Source organism: Chrysemys picta, chromosome 16 (genome assembly GCF_011386835.1).
Source record: "Chrysemys picta bellii isolate R12L10 chromosome 16, ASM1138683v2, whole genome shotgun sequence".
In the NCBI taxonomy this organism is placed as follows: Eukaryota; Metazoa; Chordata; order Testudines; family Emydidae; genus Chrysemys; species Chrysemys picta.
In genome coordinates, this window is record NC_088806.1 from 2,355,091 (window position 1) to 2,382,601 (window position 27,511).

Here is a 27,511-nt window from a genome sequence, read left to right on the forward strand (position 1 = left end):
AACTGTGACTTGATCGAACTGAAATCCAACGGTGAGTGGCCGGGGGGGGACCGGGATGGGGGGGCTTGGTGGGGGGGGAACTCCCGGCTACGCCTGTCCCAGCCTCTCCCAGCAGGGGGCGCCGTGGGGAGCGTGGCAGGGCGGGTGGCTGCGGGGGGAGCTCCCGGCTACGCCTGTCCCAGCCTCTCTCAGCAGGGGGGCGCCGTGGAGAGCGGGGTGGGAGCACTGGCTTTTGGGGTTCGGGGGGGTGGACGATTGTCTCCCCCACTGACCTCGCCCGGTCCCCCAGGGAGCCGGGCCGGGTGCTGCCCCAGGGGTTGGCTGCGCTTCGGGACAGCTGTTACTGGTTCTCCGGCAAGCAGAAGACCTGGGAGGAATCGAACCTGTACTGCAAAGCCCAGAACTCCCACCTGGTCGTCATCAACACACAGGACGAGCAGGTAGATGGCGGGAGCCCCAGCCTCTCCCAGCAGGGGGCGCCGTGGGGCGCGGGGCGGGCTCCCGGCTCCCCCAGCCCCGGCCTCTCCCAGCGGGGGGCGCCGTGGGGCGCGGGGCGGGCTCCCGGCTCCCCCAGCCCCGGCCTCTCCAGCGGGGGGCGCCGTGGGGCGCGGGGCGGGCTCCCGGCTCCCCCAGCCCCGGCCTCTCCCAGCGGGGGGCGCCGTGGGGCGCGGGGCGGGCTCCCGGCTCCCCCAGCCCCGGCCTCTCCCAGCGGGGGGCGCCGTGGGGCGCGGGGCGGGCTCCCGGCTCCCCCAGCCCCGGCCTCTCCCAACGGGGGGCGCCGTGGGGCGCGGGGCGGGCTCCCGGCTCCCCCAGCCCCGGCCTCTCCAGCGGGGGGGCGCCGTGGGGCGCGGGGCGGGCTCCCGGCTCCTCCAGCCCCGGCCCCTCCCAGCGGGGGGCGCCGTGGGGCGCGGGGCGGGCTCCCGGCTCCTCCAGCCCCGGCCCCTCCAGCGGGGGGGCGCCGTGGGGCGCGGGGCGGGCTCCCGGCTCCTCCAGCCCCGGCCTCTCCCAGCGGGGGGCGCCGTGGGGCGCGGGGCGGGCTCCCGGCTCCTCCAGCCCCGGCCCCTCCCAGCGGGGGGCGCCGTGGGGCGCATGCCTGAAATAATCCTGCGCCCATTATTTTCCCGCGGCAGCTGTACATACAGCAGCAGACGGTCCCTTGGTACACCTGGATCGGTTTGTCCAATAGAAGCGGGCCGGTGGCAGTGGGTCGACGTTCCGTCTACACCATGGACACCCGGTGAGCAGCCGGATTGGCCTCCCTCGGCCTCCCCACCGGGCCCCCACTTCCTGTGTCCGTCCGTCCCCGGGAGACTCTCTCCACCCCCACACTTCTCCCGGATTGCCCAGGTTAATCCTGAATCCGCCCAATCTTGGCCTTTGATTTCCTCGTCCGATCGGGCGCCAAATTCACGGTCAAATCGAATCGATCCTAATCCAGTCCATCTCGTTCGTTACCTCGATTATCTAAGCCAGGGGTCGGCAGCCTTTCAGGAGTGATGTGCCGAGTCTTCATTTATTCACTCTAATGTAAGGTTTCGCGTGCCAGTAATACATTTTAATGTTTTAGAAGGTCTCTTTCTATAAGTCTATAATATAGAACTAAACTATTGTTGTATGTAAAGTAAATAAGGTTTTTAAAATGTTTAAGAAGCTTCATTTAAAATTAAATTAAAATGCAGAGCCCCCGGACCGGTGGCCAGGACCCGGGCAGTGTGAGTGCCGCTGAAAATTAGCTCGCGTGCCGCCTTCGGCCCGTGTGCCATAGGTTGCCTACCCCTGGTCTAAGCCAATCTCTGCCCTAATCGCAACTATGAATCCTTGAAAATAATACGTTCCAACCCCTAATAATATAATTAAATCGAATAATCCAGCTAATCCAATTTTGACCATGCCAATTTTATGAAATCTCTCTTCTAATCACACACGCTCTATCTCCTGATCTACGCCCGTCTCATATTATATCCTCTAATATAAATCCAAATCCAGAACTAGTATTAATTCAGTCCAAATCCCGGTCCAGATCCCAATCCAATACTGATCCAATCGCTCTCCTGACCCAGTCCTGATCCAGATCCAATCCAGATCTAATCCCAATTCAAATCCAAATCCTCACCCAACCCATCCCTGTGCTAATCTGAATCCAGATCTGATTTGATTCATAACTTCCTAAATGAATCTAATCAGATCCCTAATCCCAACCAATTTGCTCTCTCTGACTCCCATCCTCCACTCCCCCAGCTCTGCTTTCATTTCAGGGACTGGAGTCCGAATCAGCTGGATAACAGTTCCCCCCAATCCAGTCTCATCTAATCCAGCCCAATCCAGTAATCTAATCCACACCCATGTAGCCTCATTCAACCCGGCCTAATCCAGAAATCTAATCCACACCAATGTAGCATCATCTAACCCGGCCTAGTCCAGAAATCTAATCCACACCCCATGTAGCATCATCTAACCCGGCCTAGTCCAGAAATCTAATCCACAACCAATGTAGCATCATCTAACCCGGCCTAGTCCAGAAATCTAATCCACACCCCATGTAGCCTCATTCAACCCAGCCTAATCCAGAAATCTAATCCACACCCAATGTAGCATCATCTAACCCGGCCTAGTCCAGAAATCTAATCCACAACCAATGTAGCATCATCTAACCCGGCCTAGTCCAGAAATCCAATCCACACCCCATGTAGCCTCATTCAACCCAGCCTAATCCAGAAATCTAATCCACACCCAATGTAGCATCATCTAACCCGGCCTAGTCCAGAAATCTAATCCACACCCCATGTAGCCTCATCTAACCCGGCCTAATCCAGAAATCTAATCCACACCCCATGTAGCCTCATCCAACCCAGCCTAGTCCAGAAATCTAATCCACAACCAATTTATTCAATTTCCCTGGCCAAGGTGTCACCTGGCCTCTAACCCCTTCCTGGGTTCTCACGTTACATGCTCAGGTATTCTCCGTGGGTCAGACTCCCATCCCCCAGTGCAGACTATCCTACCCACACTCCCCTGTCAGCATTCACAGACCCCAGTAAGAACAGTCCCAGTTCGTCACACATGGCATGTGATGTCACGTCATGTCATGTCATCTCATCTCATCATGTCATGTCACGTCACGTCATGTCATGTCATCTGACGTCATGTCATGCGATGTCCAAGTCACGTCATGTCACGTCACGTCATCTCATCTCATGTCATGTCAGCTCACCTCATCCAATGTCATGTCAAGTCATGTGATGTCATGCCATGACACGTCACTTCACGTCATCTCCTGTGACATCATCCAGGCCAACCCAAATCTCATCCCCATCGCTAGGGCCCGACTTGGGGGAGAGAGATTTCACAATGAGCTTCTTCCGCCTACCCACCCCCCCTCTCCAAAAATCTTAATCTAAACTAGTCCTAGCCGCTCTAATCTGATACAATCCCATCTCCCTCTCTGGGCTCTACCCGGGGCCCCCACCCAGCCCGTTCCCCTCTCACGGTGCCCCCCCGCCGGTGGTTGTGCTCTCATTTCAGGGAGTGGAGGGCAGGCCAGCCCGACGAATCGGACGGCCACGGCCTCGGGGGCGGGGAGGACTGCGTGTACCTGCACGACGACGGGCTCTGGAACAATGCGCAGTGCTCCCGCCGCTACCGCTGGGTGTGCGAGGAGGAACTCAAGGGTTAAGGCCGGCTGGGGGTGGATCCAGGCCTGGGAAGCAATGGGGGGGAGGGACTGGGGGAGGGGCTTGGGTGAGTGCTGCCCAATCAGGTATCTGGAGCCATTCAATAAACAAATTGTTCAACGAAACAAGAGCATGAGATGCAGCCACCTCTGGGGCGGGGCGGCTGGTGACACAGGGACCCCTTGCCCGGCACTGAGATGCGGCCACCTCTGGGGCGGGGTGGCTGGTGACACAGGGACCCCTTGCCCGGCACTGAGATGCGGCCACCTCTGGGGCAGGATGGCTGGTTATCTAGTGCGACTGTTACACCTCCAAGTAACTGTGAGGGTGCCGTCATCCCATGAGACCTCCACCATGCTGTGGGGCGCCAGCCCCAAAAAACTGCCTGACTCAGCACCCATGTGGATCTTGGCTGGAATCTGGGTTGCTGATTAAATCTCAGAGCAGAAGGTGCTGGGAGCCAGGACTCCTGGGTTCTCTCCCCGGCTCTGGGAGGGGAGTGGGGGCTGGTGGGTTAGAGCAGGGGGGGCTGGGAGCCAGGACTCCTGGGTTCTCTCCCCGGCTCTGGGAGGGGAGTGGGGGCTGGTGGGTTAGAGCAGGGGGGCTGGGAGCCAGGACTCCTGGGTTCTCTCCCTGGCTCTGGGAGGGAAGTGGGGGCTGGTGGGTCAGAGCAGGAGGTCTGGGAGCCAGGACTCCTGGGTTCTCTCCCTGGCTCTGGGAGCGAAGTGGGGGCTGGTGGGTCAGAGCAGGAGGGCTGGGATCCAGGGACTCCTGGGTTCTCTCCCTGGCTCTGGGAGGGGAGTGGGGGCTGGTGGGTCAGAGCAGCGGGGGCTGGGAGCCAGGACGCCTGGGTTCTCAAGGCTGGTTCTGTTGCTGCTGTGTTTGCGTGTCAGTTAGCTTGTTGCAGATCCGGTTTGCTGGCTAGTCCTGGGTGGCGTCCCCGGCTAATTAACACTGGAACTAATTATGATTCTGACAGCGGCATTTGGTGGAGCAGATACACCCCACAGTGGGTGTGGGGGCAGTGAGTCAAGTTCTCCTGGTTGTGATGTGGTTGTGGAATTTTTTGTTTTTTGGTGCAATTAAAACTAAAACCCAGCCTGGCTAGAGAGTCCTTGTGTCTAGGTGAAGAGAACCCAGGCGTCCGGGAGGGCAAGAACCCCAGACTCTGGGAGAGAGAACCCAGGCATCCAGGAGGGAGAGAACCCAGACTCTGGGACAAAGAACCCAGCTGTCCAGACCCAGGTGTCTGGGAGGGAGAGAACCCCAGATTCTGGGGGAGAGAGAACTCAGGTGTCCGTGAGGGAGAGAACCCAGATTCTGGTGGGAGAGAACCCAGGTTTCCGGGAGGGAGAGAACAAACCAGGTGTCCGGGAGGGAGAGACCCCCAGATTCTGGGGGAGAGAGAACCCAGGCATATGGGAGGGAGAGAACCCAGGCATCCGGGAGGGAAAGAACCCAGACTCTGGGACAAGGAACCCAGGTGTCAGGGAGGGAGATAACCCCAGAATCTGAGGGGAGAGAGAACCCAGGCGTCCGGGAGGGAGAGAACCCCTGAATCTGGGAGAGAGAACACAGGCATCCGGGAGGGAGAGTATCCCAGACTCTGGGACAAGGAACGCAGGTGTCAGGGAGGGAGATAACTCCAGAATCTGAGGGGGAGAGAGAACCCAGGCGTCCGGGAGGGAGAGAACCGCAGACTCTGGGAGAGAGAGAACACAGGCATCCAGGAGGGAGAGAACCCCAGAATCTGGGAGGGAGAGAACCCAGGCGTCCGGGAGGGAGAGAACCCCTGAATCTGGGAGGGAGAGAACACAGGCGTCCGGGAGGGAGAGTATCCCAGACTCTGGGGGAGCTGGAACCCAGGCATCCAGGCACGACTGAGAATCTGCAGTTGCCCCAACACGTTCCCCACATGTCAGCTGCGGTGGGTGGATTCACAAACCGACACGTACACACACACTGAGTAACATGCCCAGACGTGGTGACACACACGGAGACCCTGGATGCACAGACACACCTGTCCCGGACTGGCCGGGGGGGGGGTGCGGGACCAAAGACGGGCTAAGCGTGAAAGGAAGAAAGAATGAAAGAACACAAGGACAGAACAGATGAATGTGAGGGGAACAATGAAAGGATGAATGAAAAATGAGAATGAACCAATGAGAGAATGAAAGAAGAGACAAGGGAGAATGAAACAATAAAAATATTTTAAAAGATGAAGGAAGGAGAGAACGAAGGAAGAAACGAAAAGATGAGTGTGAATGGAAGATTGAGAAAACGAAAGAGGATTGCGAATGAAAAAATCAGGATAAAAAAAGGAAAGAGACGGGTGAACGAAAGAATGGAAAAATGAAAGAATAAATGTGTGAACAAAAGAATGAGAGAATGGAGGGAAAATGAAGACGAGTGTGAATGAAAGGAATGAGAAGAGAAGTGGGAAGGAGAGAAGGAGGGAGGAAGAAACAGGAGGAAGGAGGGAATGGAGAAGCAGAGGGAAAGGAGGGAAGGAAGAAGTGGAGCAGAAGGAAGAAGCAGAGGGGGAAGGAGGGAAGGAAGGAGTGGAGGGAAGGAGGGAGCAGAGGGGAAGGAGGGGAGGAAGAAGTGGAGAGGGAAGGAGGGAGCAGAGGGGAAGGAAGAAGCAGACGGGGAAGGAGGGGAGGAGGAATCAGAGGGGGAAAGAGGGAAGGAAGAAGCGAAGGAGGAAGCAGAGGGGAAGGAAGAAGAGGAGGGAAAGGAGGGAGGAGGGGGGAAGGGGGGAATGGAGCAGCAGAGGGGAAAGGAGGGAGGAGGGGAAAGCGGGAATGGAGCAGCAGAGGGGGAAGGAGGGAGGAGAGGGGGAAGGGGGAATGGAGCAGCAGAGGGGGAAGGAGGGAGGAGAGGGGGAAGGGGGGAATGGAGAAGCAGAGGGGGAAGGAGGGAGGAGGGGGGGAAGGGGGGAATGGAGCAGCAGAGGAGGAAGGAGGGGGAAGGGGGAATGGAGCAGCAGAGGGGGAAATAGGGGGAAGGGGGAATGGAGCAGCAGGGGCGGAAGGAGGGAGGAGAGGGGGAAGGGGGGAATGGAGCAGCAGAGGAGGAAGGAGGGAGGAGGGGGGAAGGGGGGGATGGAGCAGCAGAGGGGGAAGGAGGGAGGAGAGGGGGGAAGGGGGGAATGGAGCAGCAGAGGGGGAAGGAGGGAGGAGAGGGGGAAGGGGGGAATGGAGAAGCAGAGGGGGAAGGAGGGAGGAGAGGGGGAAGGGGGAATGGAGCAGCAGAGGGGGAAGGAGGGAGGAGAGGGGAAGGGGGAAATGGAGAAGCAGAGGGGGAAGGAGGGAGGAGAGGGGGAAGGGGGAATGGAGCAGCAGAGGGGGAAGGAGGGAGGAGAGGGGGAAGGGGGAATGGAGCAGCAGAGGGGGAAGGAGGGAGGAGAGGGGGAAGGGGGGAATGGAGCAGTAGAGGGGGAAGGAGGGAGGAGAGGGGGAAGGGGGGAATGGAGCAGCAGAGGGGGAAGGAGGGAGGGAGGGGGGAAGGGGGGAATGGAGCAGTAGAGGGGGAAGGAGGGAGGAGAGGGGGAAGGGGGAATGGAGCAGCAGAGGGGGAAGGAGGGAGGAGAGGGGGAAGGGGGAATGGAGCAGCAGAGGGGGAAGGAGGGAGGAGGGGGAAGGGGGGAATGGAGCAGCAGAGGGGGAAGGAGGGAGGAGAGGGGGAAGGGGGGAATGGAGAAGCAGAGGGGAAGGAGGGAGGAGAGGGGGAAGGGGGGAATGGAGCAGCAGAGGAGGAAGGAGGGAGGAGGGGGAAGGGGGGAATGGAGCAGCAGAGGAGGAAGGAGGGAGGAGAGGGGAAGGGGGAATGGAGAAGCAGAGGGGGAAGGAGGGAGGAGAGGGGGAAGGGGGGAATGGAGCAGCAGAGGGGGAAGGAGGGAGGAGGGGGGAAGGGGGGAATGGAGCAGCAGAGGGGGAAGGAGGGAGGAGAGGGGGAAGGGGGGAATGGAGCAGCAGAGGGGGAAGGAGGGAGGAGAGGGGGAAGGGGGAATGGAGCAGCAGAGGGGGAAGGAGGGAGGAGGGGGGAAGGGGGGAATGGAGCAGCAGAGGAGGAAGGAGGGAGGAGAGGGGGAAGGGGGGAATGGAGCAGCAGAGGGGGAAGGAGGGAGGAGGGGGGAGGGGCGGGACAGAGGAGCAGCAGAGGGGGAAGGAGGGAGGAGGGGGGGAAGGGGCGGGACAGAGGAGCAGCAGAGGGGGAAGGAGGGAGGAGAGGGGGAAGGGGGGAATGGAGCAGCAGAGGGGGAAGGAGGGAGGAGAGGGGGAAGGGGGAATGGAGCAGCAGAGGGGGAAGGAGGGAGGAGAGGGGAAGGGGGAAATGGAGAAGCAGAGGAGGAAGGAGGGAGGAGGGGGGAAGGGGGGATGGAGCAGCAGAGGGGGAAGGAGGGAGGAGAGGGGGAAGGGGGAATGGAGCAGCAGAGGGGGAAGGAGGGAGGAGAGGGGAAGGGGGAAATGGAGAAGCAGAGGGGGAAGGAGGGAGGAGAGGGGGAAGGGGGAATGGAGCAGCAGAGGGGGAAGGAGGGAGGAGAGGGGGAAGGGGGAATGGAGCAGCAGAGGGGGAAGGAGGGAGGAGAGGGGGAAGGGGGGAATGGAGCAGCAGAGGGGGAAGGAGGGAGGAGAGGGGGAAGGGGGGAATGGAGCAGCAGAGGGGAAAGGAGGGAGGAGGGGAAAGCGGGAATGGAGCAGCAGAGGGGGAAGGAGGGAGGAGGGGGGAAGGGGGGAATGGAGCAGCAGAGGGGGAAGGAGGGAGGAGAGGGGGAAGGGGGAATGGAGAAGCAGAGGGGGAAGGAGGGAGGAGAGGGGGAAGGGGGAATGGAGCAGCAGAGGGGGAAGGAGGGAGGAGGGGGAAGGGGGGAATGGAGCAGCAGAGGGGGAAGGAGGGAGGAGAGGGGGAAGGGGGAATGGAGCAGCAGAGGGGGAAGGAGGGAGGAGGGGGAAGGGGGGAATGGAGCAGCAGAGGGGGAAGGAGGGAGGAGAGGGGGAAGGGGGAATGGAGCAGCAGAGGGGGAAGGAGGGAGGAGGGGAAGGGGGGAATGGAGCAGCAGAGGGGGAAGGAGGGAGGAGGGGAAGGGGGGAATGGAGAAGCAGAGGGGGAAGGAGGGAGGAGGGGAAGGGGGGAATGGAGCAGCAGAGGGGGAAGGGGGGAGGAGAGGGGGAAGGGGGGAATGGAGCAGCAGAGGGGGAAGGAGGGAGGAGAGGGGGAAGGGGGGAATGGAGCAGCAGAGGGGGAAGGAGGGAGGAGAGGGGGAAGGGGCGGGACAGAGGAGCAGCAGAGGGGGAAGGAGGGAGGAGGGGGGGAAGGGGGGAAGGAAGAAGCCGAGGGGGAAGGAGGGAGGAGACGGGGAAGGGTCGGGACAGAGGTGCCCGAGAGGGAAGGGAACAGAGGCTGCCGGACGCGGGGAGCCGGCGATCGCCGCAGTGGGGACGGGGACCGAACTCGCGAACCGGGCGGGGCTCAGAGATTGGCCCCGCCCCCCAACAGCTGCTCCCTCCCTATAAAGGGGCCGGGCTCCGCTCAGCCTGCCGGTGGCTGCACTTCCTGGCAGAGGCGGAGACCGGTGGTGAGAGACGACCCCCAGCCCCCGCCCAGGTACCCGGACAGGGAGAGAACCCAGGCTTCCGAGCGGTGGGGGGGGAGAGAGGACCCAGGTATCTGTCTGGAAACGACGGAGAGAACCCAGGTGTCCGAGGGAGAGAGAAAGGAGGAATCGCCCTCGCCCCGTAGTCTGGACAGTGGGAGGGAGGGAGCGGAGAACCCAGGCGTCCGGGAGAGAAGCAGAGAACCCAGGCGTCCGGGAGAGAGTGAAAGGACCCCGCGCCTCCCCACCTACCCCAGTGCCTGGACAGAGGGAGGGAGGGAGCGGAGAACCCAGGCGTCCGGGAGAGAGCGAAAGGACCCCCCCCCCCCCCCAGCAGCCTGGACAGAGGGAGGGAGGGGAGAACCCAGGCGTCCGGGAGCAAGAGCAGGATAGGAACCCCAGGAGCAGGCAGAGAGAACCCTGGCGTCCGGGAGAGAGAACCCCCCCGCCGTTGTCTGGGGTGGGGGGAGGACTCCGCAGCCCTCACGCTGTCTATCAAACCCTTCCAGGTGCTGGGATGGGGGAGGAAGAGGAGGAGAGGAGGCAGGTGCCGACTGATGGGGGTGACCCCCCGGGTGCCCCCAGGCTGCCTGTGGGCCCCGTCACCCTGAACGTCGGCGGCAAATTTTACAGCACCACGCTGGAGACCTTGACCCGCTTCCCCGACTCCATGTTGGGGGCCATGTTCCGGGGCCCCCGGCCGGCCCACACCGACCGGCGGGGCCACTACTTCATCGACCGCGACGGCAAAGCCTTCCGGCACATCCTCAACTTCCTGCGGCTGGGCCGCCTGGACCTGCCCGAGGGCTACTCGGAGCTGGCCCTGCTGCGGGCGGAGGCGGACTTCTACCAGATCCGGCCCCTGCTGGCTGAGCTGGCCCGGCTGGTGGCCGAGCGCCGGCGGCGCCGGGCCAACGCCGTGCTCCACGCCGACGTCGACTGCCAGGAGCGGCTGCTGCACTTCACTGTCCGGCGCGGGCCGCAGAATTACGGCCTCAGCACCTGCCCGCTCCGCGTCTTCACCGCCAACGTCTTCTGCACCGACGGGCAATTCTTGGAGCTGCTGGGCGGCCGGCTGGGCCGAGCTGGAGACGCCGGGGGAGCTGGTCGCCGGCTGAGCGATCTTGCCGAGGCTGAATCCAACCACCGGCTGGGCATGGCCGGGGATGGGGAGTCCGTTGCCGCCCAAGAGGAGGGATCTGCTCACCCATCCGTCTCCGCGGAGGAGGGGGAAGCCCGGAGCCGGCACCACCTGCGTCTGGAGTGGGCCCCGCGGCCCCTGGAGCTGCCTGAGGTGGAGTACGCCAAGCAGAAAGTGCGCCCTCTCCGCATGGCGCCACCGGACGGGCGGGAGGTCCTCACGGCGGCGGAGTTCCTGGAGGAGGTGCTGAAGACGGCCCTGGACCAAGGCTTCCGGGTGGATTCGGTCTTCCCTGACCCGGAGGACATCCTCAACTCGCGTTCGCTGCGCTTTGTCCGCCACTGACCACATGGAGGGGGCAGAAGAACCAGCTGGGGTACAAGGGACGGGGGGGGGCTGCTCTCACCTGACCACAGTGGTGGACGCTGGTAAGTGACCGGGATTGGAGATATCAAGAGATGGTGGTTGGTGGCAGTAAGGGGATAGAGGTAGATGGGAATGGTGGTTGGGGGGCCATTGGTCCCCTTGTGCTGTAATGGGGCATGCTGGCATGGGGGTGTGTGGATTGGTGCATGGATGGTAGGGGGGGCGATGGGATGGGGAAGATTGCTAAGTCTGGATGGATCCTGAAATGACGACTGGTGGCAGGAAGGGGGTGGTGGGGCTCTAGATGAAACCATCTGTCATGGTGGTAGATGGGATGGGGAGTGGGGGGGCTGGCTGGTGATGGGTGCTGTCCCTGGATGAAGTGGCAGGTGAGGTGAGGGTGGATTGGTGGTAGGAAGGCGGGGGTGGGAGTAGATGGGGGATGGCTCTGGAGATAGGTGGTGGGGGCAGGGAGAAAAGGAGTAGGTGAGAGCTGGGGATGGACTTCCTGGTGGGTGTTGGGGTATGAAATAGGATCCTGACTGGTGACGTTGGTGGCAGCAAGAGGATAGTGGGGTTGGTGAGGTGGGGAACAGGGAGGGTGACAGCGGGGGCGAGGCAGATAGGCTAAGAGGGGGTGGAGAGGTCCATTAGTGGAGGTTGTTGGGGGGGCAAGAAAATCACTTCTGGTGGTAGGAAGGCAATGGGGGTAGATGGGATTGGGGGTGCAAGGAGGGTGGGTCCTGGAATTGGGGGGGGGGGCAGGGAGGTGGGAGCAGTGGCTGGATCCCAGGCAGGGAGTGGCCGGGGGGGGGGGGGGATAGTTTCTCCCCTATATCTTGGTGTTAGCGGTGGGATACTTGCAAGTCTATAGTGTGTTTGTGGGGAGGCATTGTGGCAAGAAGCCCTGCAACTCCCTGAATGGCCATTGGGGGTATTTGGCATTGGATAACTCATAACCACACCCCAAATCCTGGGTTTTGGTGGGTGGGGCAAAGTGTGATTTTTTTTGGGGGGGGGGGTGGCTTTCCTTCATTTACCTCTGAGCATTGGGGTCCCCCTGGATATTTCTGGGGAGGTCCCTGGATTTATTATGAGATGGTGAGTATGGGGGGGGGCTCTGCTTATATAGAATGGATCATTGTCTATTTTGGGGGTGCTGGCAAGGGTACCCTTTATTTTGGTAGGGTCTCCTGACTTTCATGGGCAGGCTGTGTATGTTGGGGAGGGGGACTGACTGTTTCTCCAGGAGGTGAATGGATCCTGCCTCACAGATATGGGGTGCTGGGGGGAGTCCCCCCAACGCCTGGGGGGAGGGAAATAGGGCTGAATCCGTCTCTCGCTTCGGACAGGCCTGGACAACAAAGCTGGCTTTGTACCCTGGTGCCTGGTATTATAATGCCCTGCTTTGTTATGGGGCTGGGTTGGAGAGTGGGGGCCAGTGGGTTAGAGCAGGGGGGGCTGGGAGCCAGGACTCCTGGGTTCTCTCCCTGGCTCTGGGAGGGGTGGGGGGGCAGGACGACTGTGTTTTAATCCTCACCAATTCCTCTCTCTCTCCCTTCCGGCTCCTTTCCAGAACCGATTCTCTGCCTCCCGATGGGTCCTGCGTCTCCGTTGCTGCCCTGGGTTTTGGGGAGCGGAGCCCAGCCGGGGTCCTGACCCACTTCCCCCACAGCTGGGAAATGAAGACCCTGGGATCGGAACCAGCCCCCCGACCGGCGGGGGGTGGGTCACAAGGGACTTCCAGCTGCCCCGCCCAGAGCTTGAGCTGCTGCTTGTGGGGGGCAAGGAGGGGAGGGTGGTGACCTTTTGGGGTGACTTATTGGTTAATGCCTGTATCTGCACTTTAAGGTTATGTTGCTATTGTACGTTTCATTCCCCACCCCCATGGCCCTACCTTCTCCCCCCCCCCCCCGCGCATGTATGGGGGCAGCTGGGAGCCGGACTCCTGGGTTCTCTCCCTGGCTCTGGGAGGGGAGTGGGGGTTAGTGGGTTGGGGGGGGGGGCGGGGCTGGAAGCTGGACTCCTGGGTTCTCTCCCCAGCTCTGGGAGGGGAGTGGGGGTTAGAGGAGGGGGGGCTGGGAGCCAGGACTCCTGGGTTCTCTCCCTGGCTCTGCAAGGGGAGTGGGGGTTAGGGGGTTAGAAGAGGCGGGCAGGGAACCAGGATTGCACCTTTTAGCGTTCCAGAGATCTCTGTTGGGTAGGGTGGAGAGGGAAGGGGTAGGCCGCTGGGCCCCCCTCCCCCCACAAAAAAACCCACCCATCTCTGGCAAAGCCAAGTCGCCCGTGTCCGGTGTGGGACTCGGCTATGGCTGTCTCTGTAAGAGGGTGGGACTTTCCCCGGCCGGGGGCGAGGCCTAGGAGCTTGGGGAATTGCAAGTGGGGACCCAGGAAGGGCCCTTGTGCGAGCGGGGGATCTTGGCACGAGTCATCTGCCCCTCGTGTATTTGCATAGACCTGGCTCCCTGCTGCATTTGCAGACCCCCACTGAGTGGGTCTGTGCCCACGGGGCCTCCGGCCGTTTGAACGAGTGGCTTTGCACCCACGTCTAGCGGAGTGGGCCAAAGGGCTTGGGGGTGCTGAGTGCCTGCTAACGTGGGGGCCGGGCCCCTTTGCACACCTGTCTGTAACCTCTGTCCGTGCAAAGTTGCGTGGAACAAAGCAATGTCCTGAAGGCGGTGGTGTGGGAGTTGGCTTTTTTCTGGTGTGTGTGGCTTGCCCCCTCAGCCCAGGGCTAGAAGGTTCTGCAGTAGCTGAACCCCCACTAATCCTTTGCCACAGGTGGGGATCTCTGTGCACATATCACACTACCCCCTTCCCCCCCCTGCAAGCTACACACCTGGGGGGGGCGGGGTGATCTGTGGAAGGGGGGGCTTGTAAGATATCACACTGGGGGGCTCTTTTATTCCTTTCTTCCCTCCCTCATTTCAATGCGGGGGGGGTAGATTCGTGGCTTGCTTGGGAGGAGGAGAAGCCCTTCCCCCTCAGGTGAAGCCCCGCCCTAAAGCCTCTGGGTGAGTGGCCCTTTAAGAGCAGAACGGTGAATCATGGGGGGGGGGCTGTTGCCAAGGGCAACGTTTGGACGCTGGTGGGCGCCCGAGAGGCGTGGGGGGGAACCCACAGGGGTGCGCGCCCTCCCCTTCCTCTCCCGCCGGCTGCCCCTTTAAGGTAGCCCTCGTGGCAGGCAGGCGGGGCGGAGCGTTTAGAACGTCCGGCGACGAAGCGTTCCGAAGGCCACGCCCCCTCCCTCCCTCCCTCTGCCCGAGCGTCGCCCCTTTAAGAGCCGCGGGCGTTGGGGCGGGGCGTTCAGAACGCTGGGGACAAACAAATGGCTACAGCGCGTTCCAAAGGCCACGCCCACCTGGCTTGCTGGCCACCCCCACACACTGGGTGGCTCCCGCCTCTGCTGCCCCCTAGCGGCGCCCCCCGGCGCCCCCCTGCTCCTGACCCTAGAGAAATCTGACCCCCATCTCCTCCTGGGCCTGGCCCCACTTCCCCCCTCTATGGGGCCAGGATGGGGAACCGGTGCCTCCCAGCAGGCCCTGGCAGCGGCTGCCCCCTGGGGTGCCCACTTGGCTCCGTTCCCCTGGCCCCCCCCGCTGGCTGCCCCCCTGCTGCTGGCCCTCGCTCTCCTGGCCCCACAGGCCCAGGGCTGTGTTCAGTGCCGGGCGGGGCACCGGGACATCCCAGCCCGTTTCGCCCGGCTGTGTGCCCGCTACCGCCAGGTTCACGCCCGCCCGGGCTGCCCCAGCCGCCCCTGGGGCCCGGAGTCCTTCAAGGGGTTTGCCCTGGGTAGGGTCCCATCCTCTAGCCCCGGGTCTGGGAGGAGAGTGGGGGGGGGGGGTCTGGGAGCCAGGATGCCTGGGTTCTTCTCATAACCTTCACAGTGTGCAGGGAGCATGGCCTGCCCTGTCTTGACTCAAATGGGGCTGTTAACTCTGGTCCCTACTGACAACCGATGTTTCCTGCTCACATGAGCCGGTTGTCCTGGATGCAAGATTGAACCCAGAGTACCAGACTGCCCCCTCGGGAGCTGGAACCCCTGCGTGCCCCATAGATTAACTCCAGCAGCCCCCCCCCCGAATCCCACCCTGTACCCCCTCCCGCAACCCTTCCTCTTCCTCCTCCAGATGAGCAAGCCATGGATGCGGTGACTGAGAAAACTCACCGAGTCTTGCGTCTCATTGGTAATACCCCCTCCCCTACAACCGCCCCCCAGAGTGGGGGGGGGGGGGCGAATAGACTGAAGGGGGCCATTCTCTGCCCCAACAGAGGGAGCCCGGGGTGGGGGGCAGGATGGCATCAAATGTCGCTGTCCCCCCAGAGATCAACCGGACCCTCTCGGATCTGCCCAAGTTCTGGGACTGGCTGCGGGAAGTGAAGCTACTGGAGTACAGCAAGGAGGGTACGGGGGGGGGCTGTGGGGAGGGGGGGGGTCCCCAGGGCCCCACTTAGGGTAAAGGCACTGCTCCCCCTAGTCCTCAGGGCCTTTCTTGGTGTATCTGCCCCATTCCCTTATTGTCCCCCACAGCTGGTTTTGGGGTGTGTCTATAGCTGAGAGCTGCCTCTGCCCCATGAGCTGGGGTGGGATGTGGGGTGCAGGGGGGCAGACCCCCCCCTCACTGTCTCTCTCTCTCTCTCTGCCCCCCACAGTACTGTGCCCGCCAGCTTGCCGTAAGTACCGGCCCTTGGGAGACGGGTGCTGGGAGGGGTGACCCCAACACTGTAGTCTTGGGGGAACAGAGTCCCCCCAAATTATTCTGGGGACCCACTGTCTCAGCCTGCCGGACACGGCCCAGCCAGACCCTCCCTAATCCCATGCTGGGCAGCGCAGGGTTGGTGCTTGGAGGGCAGATTTGGAGTGGGGGCTCAGCAGGGGGCACTGTGGGGCAGGGAGCAGGGCGGGGGGCTCAGCAGGGGGCGCTCTCCCTTGGCAGGCAGGGCTGGCCGCAGGGCGGCGCTAGGGGGCGCTGTGGGGCAGGGAGCGGGGCAGGGGGGGGCTCAGCAGGGGGCGCTCTCCCCTGGCAGGCGGGGCTGGTCCCAGGGGGGCGCTAGGGGGCGCTGTGGGGCAGGGAGCGGGGCGGGGGAGGGGCTCAGCAGGGGGCGCTCTCCCCTGGCAGGCGGGGCTGGCCCCAGGGCGGCACTAGGGGGCGCTGTGGGGCAGGGAGCGGGGCGGGGGGCTCAGCAGGGGGCGCTCCCCCCTGGCAGGCGGGGCTGGTCCCAGGGCAGCGCTAGGGGGCGCTGTGGGGCAGGGAGCGGGGCAGGGGGGGCTCAGCAGGGGGCGCTCTCCCCTGGCAGGCGGGGCTGGTCCCAGGGGGGCGCTAGGGGGCGCTGTGGGGCAGGGAGCGGGGCGGGGGCAGCAGGGGGCGCTCTCCCCTGGCAGGCGGGGCTGGTCCCAGGGGGGCGCTAGGGGGCGCCATGGGGCAGGGAGCGGGGCAGGGGGGGCTCAGCAGGGGGCGCTCTCCCCTGGCAGGCGGGGCTGGCCCCAGGGGGGCGCTAGGGGGCGCCATGGGGCAGGGAGCGGGGCGGGGGGCTCAGCAGGGGGCGCTCTCCCCTGGCAGGCGGGGCTGGTCCCAGGGCGGTGCTAGGGGGCGCTGTGGGGCAGGGAGCGGGACGGGGGCTCAGCCGGGGGCGCTCTCCCCTGGCAGGCGGGGCTGGTCACAGGGCGGCACTAGGGGGCACTGTGGGGCAGGGAGCGGGGCGGGGGGCTCAGCAGGGGGCGCTCTCCCCTGGCAGGTGGGGCTGGCCCCAGGGGGGTGCTAGGGGGCGCTGTACCACGGGGGGGCAGTAGAGAGTGCCCCACCACAGAGGTGGCTGCTTTTCAGCCTGGCCACCTGCGACCTCTGGCCTCTCCGGGTCTGTCCAGCCCTGAGTGAATGGTCTCCCCTCCGCAGCACCCTGGGGTGGGGTGGGGAGCTGAGGGGTACCCCAGGCCCCCCAGCTGACGCTGGCCCCCTCTTCCTCTCCAGGGGCCTCGGCCTTGGCCATCAACTGCTCCAGCTGCAAGAAGGGGAAGGTGCCCTGCTGGGCCCTGAAAAAATGTTACCCCGGTGAGTCCCCCTCCGGTGGGGGGGGGCCTGGGCCCACCTCTCTCCTCTGCCCCCTCCCAGCCCTCCAGCACTGGCCTCCTCCCCCACACACACGACCCCCTTTGCTGCCCGGTTGGGGGAGGAAGGTTGGGGGTATTCCTGGGGTCACTCCCCGTCAGAGCCCCCCCCACCTTCCTCCCCACAGACTGCCCCCTTTCTTCCCCTCCCCCCCATTCATCCCCTCTATTTGCTCCCCCACCCCCAGGGCGCAGGGATCTCCGGGACTCCCTGCTGCTGCTGAGCGTCCTGTCCGCCTCCAGCCTGCTCGTGGGGGTCATCACCTGCGCCCTGCAGTGAGCCGGGGAGGCCTGGGGAGGGGATGGGGAAGGGGCGGGGCCTGGGCTGGGGATAGGGGAAGGGGCGGGGTCTGGGCTGGGGATAGGGGAGGGGATAGGGGAAGGGGCGGGGACTGGGGTGGGAGGGTGGTGGGGTTAGGGGAAGGGGCGGGGCCTGGAGTGAGGATAGGGGAGGGGATAGGGGAAGGGGCGGGGCCTGGGCTGGGGATAGGGGAGGGGATAGGCGAAGGGGCGGGGACTGGGGTGGGAGGGTGGTGGGGTTAGGAGAAGGGGCGGGGCCTGGGCTGGGAGCGTGGTGGGGTTAGGGGAAGGGCCGGGGCCTGGGTCGAGGATAGGGGATGGGATGGGGAAGGGGCGGGGCCTGGGCTGGGGATAGGGGAGAGGGTGGGCCTGAGCGGGGGGGGGGGCTGGACTGTGTTTTTTTTGGGGGGGAAGGCGGATGGGGCATAGTGGGATCTGAGGGGGAGGACATGGGGAGGGCAGGGGGCAGGTGGGGGACACGGAGGGTGCGGGGGGGTTGGCACTGAGGGGCCCGCCCCCTTTTGGCGGGGGGAGGAGGTCCAGCCGAGGTGTGGGGGGGTGACTCATGGGGCTGACGTCTGGACTTTCTCTCGGCAGGTTCCGGTTCTACCCGCTGCCCGAGTGACCCCCCCGCCCCCGCCGCCTGGATCCACAATAAATGGGCTTCCCCTCCAGGCCTCGTGCTGGCAGCAGCAATCTCTGGGGGTGCACACGCGGGTGTGGGGGGCAGGGTGTTGGCCATGTAAGGGTGTGGGAGCAGGGTGCCGGGTGTGCGAGGGTATGGGAGCAGAGTGGTGGGAGTGCGAGGGTGGCGGGGCAGGGTTGTGGGCATGCAAGGGTTTGGGAGCTGGGTGGCAGGCGTGTGAGGGTGGCGGGGCAGGGTGGCAGGCGTGCGAGGGTATGGGAGCAGGGTGGCGGGAGTGGGAGGGTGGCGGGGCAGGGTGGCGGGCGTGCGAGGGTATGGGTGCAGGGTGGCGGGAGTGCGAGGGTGGCGGGGCAGGGTGGCAGGCGTGCGAGGGTATGGGTGCAGGGTGGCGGGAGTGCGAGGGTGGCGGGGCAGGGTGGCGGGCGTGCGAGGGTATGGGTGCAGGGTGGCATGCATGCGAGGGTATGGGAGCAGGGTGGCGGGAGTGCGAGGGTGGTGGGGCAGGGTGGCGGGAGTGCGAGGGTATGGGGGCAGGGTGGTGGGCGTAGGGTGACCAGATGTCCCGATTTTATAGGTACAGTCCCGATTTTTGGGGCTTTGTCGTATATAGGAGCTTATTACCCCCCACCCTCTGTCCCGATTTTTCATACTTGCTGTCTGGTCAGCCTAGGTGGGCGTACAAAGGTGTGGGGGCAGGGTAGTGGGTGTGCAAGGGTATGGGTGCAGTGGGCGTGCGTGCAAGGGTATGGGAACAGGGTGGCGGGAGTGCGAGAGTGTGGGAGCAGGGTGGCGGGCGTGCAAGCGTATGGGAGCAGGCTAGTGGGTGTGCAAGGGTGTGGGGATGCCCGTGGCCTGGCGTGTCAGAACGGCACCGCGTGTCGGGAGCGTGTGACTCATTGCCACCGGCCCATGTTATCCCTCCCCCGACACACACACCCCATGGCACATTGGCACAAGGGTGCAGGAGCCCGCCCGGCACATGTCCCCCTCCCCCCCCAAGGTGTCCCATGCCTGGTGTGCCCCACGTGACACCCAGAGGGGCGGCACCTGCCTGGCCAGGTATCAGGTGTCCCCTGGGGCTCAGCGGGACTCGCCCAGGTGTGTGCGGGAGCGGGGGAGGGAGGAGGGAGCGGCCGGGAGCTGGGCGGCCATTGGTGGCAGGAGTGGGATGGGGAGGAGCTGGCGGGGGGGGGGGCGGAGTCTACCGGGGCCTGAGCCCGAAACGGAATGCGGAGGAGAGAGCGACCGAGAGGGACCCCCTTCCCCCATCCCAGGTAAGCCCCGGCTGGAGGGGGGGGAACAGAAGCCCCCCCCCTTTTCCTCCGCCTCCCTCCTGCGGGTCCTGTTACTTCCCTCCCCCCCTTGTTCTCCCCCCTCCCGCTTCTTACTTCCTCCCTTTTCAATTCCCTTTCCCCAGCCCCTGCTCCCGTCCCTCCTTCCCTCGGCCGCTCGTCCTGCACTCCTCCCTGGGCTCCTTCCCCCTTCCCTCCTTCCTCGCCTCCTTCCGGCTTTCTTCTTCTCTTCCCGGTCCCTTCTTCCCTCTTTGCACTCGCCCCCCTTCCTTCCTTCCTTCCTTCCTTTTTCTTCACTCATCGCTTTCTTTCGTTTTTTTTCACATTCTTCTTTCTTTCACACTCATTTCTTTCTTTCTTTCTTTCTTTCTTTCTTTCTTTCTTTCTTTCTTTCTTTCTCACTCCCTCTTTCTACACCTTTATCTCCTCGTTTCCCCATTCCTTCTCTCTTGAGCCCGTTCCTTGTTCGCCCCATTCAATGTTCCCTTTCTTCCTTGGGTCCTTCCGTCCCCTTCCTCTTTTCCCTCCCCGCCTCCCCTCTACCCTCTGGCAGTGAACATGTCCCCCAGCCCAGCAAGCCCCACGATTTACTCCTGGGGTCCCAGAAACCGATATGGCGCCCCCTAGAGGGGACAGGCCCCTGCCCCATTCCCTGCCCCCCTGAGCCAGCCAGTCCCCGCCCTGGGGCCGGGTGGGAGCCGGCGCCCCCTAGAGGGGACAGGCCCCTGCCCCATTCCCTGCCCCCCTGAGCCAGCCCATCCCTGCCCTGGGGCCGGAGGGGAGCCGGCGCCCCCTAGATGGGACAGGCCCCTGCCCCATTCCCGACCCCCCTGAGCCAGCCAGTCCCTGCCCTGGGGCCGGAGGGGAGCCGACACCCCCTAGAGGGGACAGGCCCCTGCCCCATTCCCCACCCCCCTGAGCCAGCCAGTCCCCGCCCTGGGGCCGGGGGGGAGCTGGCGCCCCCTAGAGGGGACAGGCCCCTGCCCCATTCCTGACCCCCCTGAGCCAGCCAGTCCCTGCCCTGGGGCCGGGTGGGAGCCGGCACCCCAGGCCCCTGCCCCATTCCTCACACATCTGAGCCAGCCAGTCCCTGCCCTGGGGCCGGAGGGGAGCCGGCACCCCCCAGAGGGCCTATATTAGGGGGGTGGAGCCCCAACAGGGTGGGTCCCTATGTCTGGCACCCGCTTGTGTCAATATTTGTCCCGCCGCCTGAACTCTGCCCTGGGCTGTCATCAGTTGGGGAAGCATGGGGCGGGGGGGGGGGGGGCGGGGAGGAGAGGGAAGCAATCGGCCCATGAAGCCAGGAAAGGGTTAATAGCCCCACAAATGGGAGGCAGGGAATGGAGGGATCCCCTGAACCTTCCCCCAACTCAACCCCTGGCCCCCTCCACATCTTCCCCCCCCAGCCTCACACGATCCCCAAATCTTTCGCCAAACTCACCCCAATTCTCCTGAACCTTCCCCCCAAACCCAACCCCCCCAAATTCATCCGATTCCCCTCCCAACCCCCACTCCTCTTCTCCGCAGCCCCACCCCATTGGCTTTAGGGAGGAGTCCCGGGGCCAGGTCACAGGCTACTCTGAGTCGAAGCGTTTCAACTCCTGGGGTGATGGTGTCACCCCACCACCCCGCCCAGGGAGTGGGGTGCTGGGGGGCAGGGAGGGGTTGGGGATCAGAACGGGTTTACACATGTCCTGAGCCGCTTCTCTTCCCACAGCCAGGGAGAGAACCCAGGAGTCCTGGCTCCCGGCCCCGCCCGCTCTAATCCACTAGCCCCCCCAGGCTGAGGGCTGTGTGTGTGGTCTGGGGGCGGGCGCTGTGTGTCCCCCTGGGGCTCGGGCGGGTTGGCGTAGCGGCAGAGTCCCACAGGGGGGCAGTGGGAGTGGCGAAGACAAGACCAGACAGTGAAGCTGCCCTGAGAGAGGGCAGAAAACAGCTCCTGGGTGCTAAACAGAGCATAACCCACCGAGAGAGCCGGTCACCGAGGGAGCTGTTCTGTGCCTCAGTTTCCCTATCTTAGGGTCTTTCCTCTCTTTAGGTTGTAACCGGGCGGGGCCTGTCTCTGGATCGCCCGGCGCCCCGATCTTGGTTCCGCGTCTCCGTGGGGCAGCCCCGGGGCTCACCCGGCCGGGACCCCCCGCCCCGATGGCGCCGGACGACGGCACCGACTGGCTCCTGGCGCTGCTCACCGAGATCCAGTTGGAGCAGTTTTACCACAAGATCCGGGACGAGTTACACGTCACCCGTCTGGGCCACTTCGACTACGTCAAACCCGCCGACCTCGACCACATCGGCATGGGGCGCCCCGGTGGGTGTAGGGGGGCTAGCGGGGGCTGCGGGGCGGGAGGGAGGGGCACCGGCAGGGCTGGAGGTGGGGCAGGGCTGGGCTAGTGGGGGCTGCGGGGTGGGAGTGAGGGGCACCGGCAGGGCTGGGCTAGCGGGGGCTGCGGGGCGGGAGTGAGGGGCACCGGCAGGGCTGGGGGTGGGGCAGGGGCTGCGGGTCGGGAGTGAGGGGCACCGGCAGAGCTGGAGGTGGGGCAGGGGCTGCGGGTCGGGAGTGAGGGGCACCGGCAGAGCTGGGGGGGGCAGGGGCTGCGGGTCGGGAGTGAGGGGCACCGGCAGAGCTGGGGGGGGCAGGGGCTGCGGGTCGGGAGTGAGGGGCACCGGCAGAGCTGGAGGTGGGGCAGGGGCTGCGGGTCGGGAGTGAGGGGCACCGGCAGAGCTGGGGGGGGGCAGGAGCTGCGGGTCGGGAGTGAGGGGCACCGGCAGAGCTGGGGGGGGGCAGGGGCTGCGGGTCGGGAGTGAGGGGCACCGGCAGAGCTGGGGCGGGGGCAGGGGCTGTGGGTCGGGAGTGAGGGGCACCGGCAGAGCTGGGGGGGGGGCAGGGGCTGCGGGTCGGGAGTGAGGGGCACCGGCAGAGCTGGAGGTGGGGCAGGGGCTGCGGGTCGGGAGTGAGGGGCACCGGCAGAGCTGGGGGGGGGCAGGAGCTGCGGGTCGGGAGTGAGGGGCACCGGCAGAGCTGGGGGGGGCAGGGGCTGCGGGTCGGGAGTGAGGGGCACCGGCAGAGCTGGGGCGGGGGCAGGGGCTGTGGGTCGGGAGTGAGGGGCACCGGCAGAGCTGGGGGGGGGGCAGGGGCTGTGGGTCGGGAGTGAGGGGCACCGGCAGAGCTGGAGGTGGGGCAGGGGCTGCGGGTCGGGAGTGAGGGGCACCGGCAGAGCTGGGGGGGGCAGGGGCTGCGGGTCGGGAGTGAGGGGCACCGGCAGAGCTGGGGCGGGGGCAGGGGCTGCGGGTCGGGAGTGAGGGGCACCGGCAGAGCTGGGGGGGGGCAGGGGCTGTGGGTCGGGAGTGAGGGGCAGGCGAGGCTGGAGGTGGGCAGGGGCTGCGGTCAGGAGTGAGGGGCACCGGCAGAGCTGGGGGGGGCAGGGGCTGCGGGTCGGGAGTGAGGGGCACCGGCAGAGCTGGGGCGGGGGCAGGGGCTGCGGGTCGGGAGTGAGGGGCACCGGCAGAGCTGGGGGGGGGCAGGGGCTGTGGGTCGGGAGTGAGGGGCACCGGCAGAGCTGGAGGTGGGGCAGGGGCTGCGGGTCAGGAGTGAGGGGCACCGGCAGAGCTGGGGGGGGGGGCAGGGGCTGCGGGTCGGGAGTGAGGGGCACCGGCAGAGTTCCCCCTTTCTAACCGCCAGCCCACCCAATTCAGGTCAGCGGCGGCTGGAAGATGCCATCAAGCGCAGGAAGCAGCAGTGGCCGCGCCCCAAGTCCTGGGTTTATAAGGTTTGGATTCACCCCCTCCCCTATTGCCACAGGAACCCTGGTGTTTGGGGGCAGAAAACAGGCCCCCTCGTGCCAGCCAGGGGTGCGTGGGGTGGAGGGCTGGGAGCCAGGACTCCTGGGTTCGCTGGCAATTAGGCAGTGTACACGTCTCTCTCTCTCTCTCTCTGTCAGATGATCGGTGGCCCGAGGACCCAGGAGCCGGGGGAGGGGCCCTCCCGCCCCCCACCTCCTCGCCCGGACTCGGACACCCCCCTGAAATGCCTAATCAGTGAATGGGACCTGCGCCTGCGGGAGCGGCTGGGTGACGGCTGCTTCGGGGTGGTGCACCGGGGGGAGTGGACCCCCGCCCGGCGGGGGCACCGTGAGTTGTCTGGGGGCCTCGCGGGCAGTGGGGGGCCGCGGGCGGGGTCCGGCGTCTCCCAGGAATGGCCTGGGAATCTCACGCCGCGGAGTGGGGGGGACAGACCCAGAGCCGAGATCTGAAAATCATGAGATTGGCGCTGGTGATCACGTGATCATTTGAACCTCGGGATTTCCCAGGCGATGTCTGGCCGTGTCTTGTCCCCCCCCTTCCCCCCAGCAAGGCCAGGGCCTCGCCCTGTTAGCCAGGGGCCCGGTGCGTCCCCCAGGGCCCGAATTGACCCCCGCCTGTGCTCCGGGGGCCTGAAGACAGGTGGCGGGCAAGGCAGAGAGGGGAGTTGGAAAGGGGGGACAGATGGAAGGAGCGTGGAGAAGGATGGATGGATGGAAGGGGGAAGGGAGGATGGAGGGATGTGGGGCTGGAGGGGTGGGGGGAGGGGCTGTGGGGCTGGACCCACCTGTTGCCCCCTCTTCCGGCTGCTGCTTCCCTTTCTTCTCCCCCCTCCACTTCTCCATTTGTCCTCCCCTCCGGCCCCCCACCCCCACAGATCCTCCACCCCCCCCCCAGGAACTGACCCCCGCCCTGCCCCCCCGCCCAGCTCTCCGTGGCGGTGAAATCCCTCCGCTCCGACGTCAGCACCGACCCCCTCGCGCTGGTTGATTTCCTCAACGAGGTGAACACCATGAGCACCCTGGACCATCCCCACCTCCTGCGGCTCCACGGGGTCGTCCTCAGCCAGCCCCTCAAGATGGTGAGCAGGGCCCGGACGCCTGGGTTCAATCGCCAACTCCGGGAGTGCACTGGGGGCTGGTGGGTTAGAGCAGGGGGGGGCTGGGAGCCAGGACTCCTGGGTTCTCTCCCTGGCTCTGGGAGGGGACTGGGGGCTGGTGGGTCAGAGCAGCGGGGGCTGGGAGCCAGGACTCCTGGGTTCTCTCCCTGGCTCTGGGAGGGGAGCAGGGGCTGGTGGGTTAGAGCAGGGGGGGCTGGGAGCCAGGACTCCTGGGTTCTCTCCCTGGCTCTGGGAGGGGACTTAGGGGCTGGTGGGTCAGAGCAGCGGGGGCTGGGAGCCAGGACTCCTGGGTTCTCTCCCTGGCTCTGGGAGGGGAGCGGGGGCTGGTGGGTTAGAGCAGGGGGGGCTGGGAGCCAGGACTCCTGGGTTCTCTCCCCAGTTCTGGGAGGGGAGTGGGGGCTGGTGGGTTAGAGCAGGGGGGGCTGGGAGCCAGGACTCCTGGGTTCTCTCCCTGGCTCTGGGAGGGGAGTGGGGGCTGGTGGGTTAGAGCAGGGGGGGCTGGGAGCCAGGACTCCTGGGTTCTCTCCCGGCTCGTCACCGGTACGCTCTGGGCAGGTGACAGAGCTGGCCCCGCTGGGCTCCCTGTACGACCAGCTGCGCCTGCCCTTCCCCCTGCACCGGCTCTGGCTCTACGCCGTGCAGGTGGCCCAGGGCATGGCTTACCTGGAGTCCAAACTCTTTATCCACCGTGACCTGGCCGCCCGCAACGTCCTGCTGGCCTCCGAGGAGCACGCCAAGATCGGCGACTTCGGCCTCATGCGGGCGCTCTCGAGCAAGGGGGGACCGGTACATCATGTCCGCCCACCGCAAAATCCCCTTTGCCTGGTGAGACCCCCAGGGGGCGCTAGGGGGCACTGTGGGGCAGGGAGCAGGGCGGGGGGCTCAGCAGGGGGCGCTCTCCCCTGGCAGGCGGGGCTGGCCCCAGGGCGGCGGTAGGGGGCGCTGTGGGGCAGGGAGCGAGGCGAGGGGCTCAGCAGGGGGGGCTCTCCCCTGGCCGGCGGGGCTGGCCCCAGGGCGGCGCTAGGGGGCGCTGTGGGGCAGGGAGCGGGGCGGGGGGCTCAGCAGGGGGCGCTCTCCCCTGGCAGGCGGGGCTGGCCCCAGGGCGGCGCTAGGGGGCGCTGTGGGGCAGGGAGCGGGGCGGGGGGGGGGCTCAGCAGGGGGCGCTCTCCCCTGGCAGGCGGGGCTGGTCCCAGGGTGGCGCTAGGGGGCGCTGTGGGGCAGGGAGCGGGGCGGGGGGCTCAGCAGGGGGCGCTCTCCCCGGGCAGGCGGGGCTGGCACTAGGGGGCGCTGTCCTGCAGGTTTCTCTCTCTCTCTGACGTGTCTTCTCCTGCATCCCAGGTGCGCCCCCGAGAGCCTGCGCTCCGGCGTCTTCTCCCACGCATCCGATGTGTGGATGTTCGGGGTCACCCTCTGGGAGATGTTCTCTTACGGCGAGGAGCCCTGGATGGGGCGCTCGGGACGCCAGGTGAGCCCTGAGGCAGGGGTTGGAGGAGAACCCAGGAGTCCTGGCTCCCAGCCCCCCCTGCTCTAACCCACCAGCCCCCATTCCCGTCCCAGAGCCGGGGGGCGCGGGAGAACCCAGGAGGTCCTGGCTCCCAGCCCCCTCCCCGCCCCCCCGCCCGAACCCATCCCCCTGTACTATGGGAAGGACTTTGAGCTCCATCTAGTGGTTGTGGTCGGTAATGCAGTCCGGGGGTCTGCGATGCTTTAACCCTCCCGCAGGGGGCGCCGAGGAGCTGGATGTTCACCCTCTGGTTTGCCCCCCCCCAGATCATGCTGTCGGTGGAGCGGGAGGGGGCGCGGCTGGAGCGCCCCGAGGACTGTCCCCGCGGCCTTTACGGGCTGCAGCGGCGCTGCTGGGCCCCCAACCCCGAGGAGAGACCCCACTTCCGGGACATTGTCGGCCTGCTGCACGAGGTAAGAGACCCCGGGGGCTGCTGGAGTCCCCTGCCCCATGGCCGGCCCCCTGCTCTGCTCCCCACAGCCCCCCTGCTGGGGTCCCCTGCCCTACCCCACGGCCAACCAGCCCTACTGCTCTGCTCCCCACAGCCAGCCCCCTGCCCTGCCCCCCAAGGTGCCCCCTGCTGGGATCCCCTGCCCCACAGCCAGCCCCCCTGCCCCGCTCCCCATGGCGCCCACTGCTGGGGTCCCCTGCCCTGCCCTGCCCCACAGCGCCCCATGCTGTGATCCCCCACCCCACAGCCTGCCCCCCACTCTGCTCCCCACAGTGCCCCCTGCTGGGGTCCTCTGCCCCACAGCCAGCCTCCCTGCCCTGCCCCCCACAGCGCCCACTGCTGGGGTCCCCTGCCCCCTGCTCTGCTCCCCACAGCGCCCCCTGCTGTGATCCCCCACCCCACAGCCAGCCTCCCTGCCTTCTCCCCACAGCGCCCCCTGCTGTGATCCCCCACCCCACAGCCAGTCTCCCTGCCTTCTCCCCACAGCGCCCCATGCTGGGGTCCCCTGCCCCACAGCCAGCCCCCTGCTCTGCTCCCCATGGTGCCCCCTGCCAGGATCCCCTGCCCCACAGCCAGCCCCTCTGATCTGCTTCCCACGGTGCCCCCTGCTGGGAGAGGCTGGGGCTGGAAGGGCCGGGAGACACGCCCCCCCCCCAGACCTACGAATGGGAATAACCCTTTCCCTACTGTTCTCAGCTCCGTCCCCGGAGGTGCGAGCCACTCAGGACTTGAATGAACCGGGGTGGTTGAGACTGGAAACCAACGATCTCATCACGGTGATTGAGGGCAGGTGAGCCCGGACGCCTGGGTTCTCTCCCAGGCTCTGGGAGGGGAGTGGGGGCTGGTGGGTTAGAGCAGGGGGGGCTGGGAGCCAGGACTCCTGGGTTCTCTCGCCGGCTCTGGCAGGGGAGTGGGGGCTGGTGGGTTAAAGCAGGGGGGGCTGGGAGCCAGGACTCCTGGGTTCACACCACTTCTTGCCCCCTGCAGCCCCGAGTCCTCGACCTGGCGGGGCCAGAACAGGCGGACTCTGCGGGTCGGGATCTTCCCGGCGTCGGTGGTGAGCCCGGAGGAATCGCCCACTGCTGGGGTGCCCCGGATCAGCCTCCCCGTCCGCAACAGCTTCCAGCACGTGGGGCACGGTGACCTGGACCCCAGCCGCAGCTGGGGAGCCCCTGACCGCATCGAGGAGTGAGTGTGGGGGAGGGGGCGTGGCTGAGGGCAGGGGGAGAGGCACATTGCTGAGGAGAAGGGGCGTGGCTATATGGGAGGGGGCGTGGTTGGGGGAGGGGCTGGGGGAAGGGGGTGTGGCTGTGTGGTGGGGGCGTGGCTGAAGGAGGGGGCGTGGCACGTTGCTGAGGGGAAGGGGCGTGGCGGAGGGGAGGGGATGTAGCTGTGGCGGAGGGGCGTGGCCTGGGGAGGGGTGTGGCTGATGGAAAGGGGGAGTGGCTACGGCGAAGGAGCGTGTCTCTTAGGGAGGGCTGGGTGGTGGTGTGGGCTGAGGGGGCGTGATGGATGGGAAG

At 65.7% G+C, this 27,511-nt stretch overlaps 4 protein-coding genes across 6 annotated transcripts; all 4 read left to right on the forward strand.

Moving 5' to 3' along the window:
- Nucleotides 1–3: 3 nt before the first annotated feature.
- Nucleotides 4–3,796, forward strand: LOC135976038 (asialoglycoprotein receptor 1-like; the record flags this gene model as incomplete). The annotated part of the gene is given in 5 exon segments (XM_065570400.1): nucleotides 4–31; nucleotides 290–328; nucleotides 331–440; nucleotides 1,131–1,237; nucleotides 3,523–3,796. Coding segments are annotated over 5 exon segments (435 nt in total), but the record flags the coding sequence as incomplete, so codon positions are not given.
- Nucleotides 3,797–9,079: 5,283 nt separating this feature from the next.
- Nucleotides 9,080–12,760, forward strand: KCTD11 (potassium channel tetramerization domain containing 11). Of its 3 annotated transcripts, none has more exons than XM_065569260.1 (3): nucleotides 9,080–9,337; nucleotides 9,777–10,836; nucleotides 12,351–12,760. In XM_065569260.1, exon 2 carries the CDS (start codon nucleotides 9,785–9,787, stop codon nucleotides 10,751–10,753), a length of 969 nt encoding a protein of 322 aa, XP_065425332.1. In that variant the 5' UTR covers nucleotides 9,080–9,337; nucleotides 9,777–9,784; the 3' UTR covers nucleotides 10,754–10,836; nucleotides 12,351–12,760. The 3 variants fall into 3 exon arrangements, with proteins under 3 accessions (XP_065425332.1, XP_023970000.2, XP_065425333.1); XM_024114232.3 differs by having other exon boundaries at nucleotides 9,080–9,278; XM_065569261.1 differs by having other exon boundaries at nucleotides 9,080–9,249.
- A 54-nt stretch (nucleotides 12,761–12,814) lies between these two features.
- Nucleotides 12,815–17,925, forward strand: TMEM95 (transmembrane protein 95). Its single transcript, XM_065570401.1, has 5 exons — nucleotides 12,815–15,179; nucleotides 15,428–15,448; nucleotides 16,696–16,824; nucleotides 17,069–17,156; nucleotides 17,778–17,925. Exons 1-5 carry the CDS (start codon nucleotides 15,071–15,073, stop codon nucleotides 17,803–17,805), a joined length of 375 nt encoding a protein of 124 aa, XP_065426473.1. The 5' UTR covers nucleotides 12,815–15,070; the 3' UTR covers nucleotides 17,806–17,925.
- Nucleotides 17,926–18,963: 1,038 nt separating this feature from the next.
- On the forward strand, nucleotides 18,964–27,202 carry TNK1 (tyrosine kinase non receptor 1). Its single transcript, XM_065570402.1, is given in 12 exon segments — nucleotides 18,964–19,100; nucleotides 21,157–21,426; nucleotides 22,812–22,885; nucleotides 23,057–23,266; nucleotides 23,845–23,997; nucleotides 24,592–24,806; nucleotides 24,808–24,861; nucleotides 25,375–25,501; nucleotides 25,807–25,953; nucleotides 26,688–26,693; nucleotides 26,696–26,781; nucleotides 26,979–27,202. Coding segments are annotated over 11 exon segments (1,440 nt in total). The 5' UTR covers nucleotides 18,964–19,100; nucleotides 21,157–21,263; the 3' UTR covers nucleotides 27,184–27,202.
- The last annotated feature ends 309 nt before the right edge of the window (nucleotides 27,203–27,511 follow it).

Bases quoted from the DNA above. Each gene is read 5' to 3' on its own strand.
- KCTD11 (XM_065569260.1), top strand. From the start codon at position 9,785: ATGGGGGAGGAAGAGGAGGAGAGGAGGCAGGTGCCGACTGATGGGGGT.
- TMEM95 (XM_065570401.1), top strand. From the start codon at position 15,071: ATGGCATCAAATGTCGCTGTCCCCCCAGAGATCAACCGGACCCTCTCG. The intron at 15,449-16,695 runs GTAAGTACCGGC...TGGGGAGCTGAG, and splicing joins ACTGTGCCCGCCAGCTTGCC to GGGTACCCCAGGCCCCCCAG. The intron at 17,157-17,777 runs GTGAGCCGGGGA...TTCTCTCGGCAG, and splicing joins GTCATCACCTGCGCCCTGCA to GTTCCGGTTCTACCCGCTGC.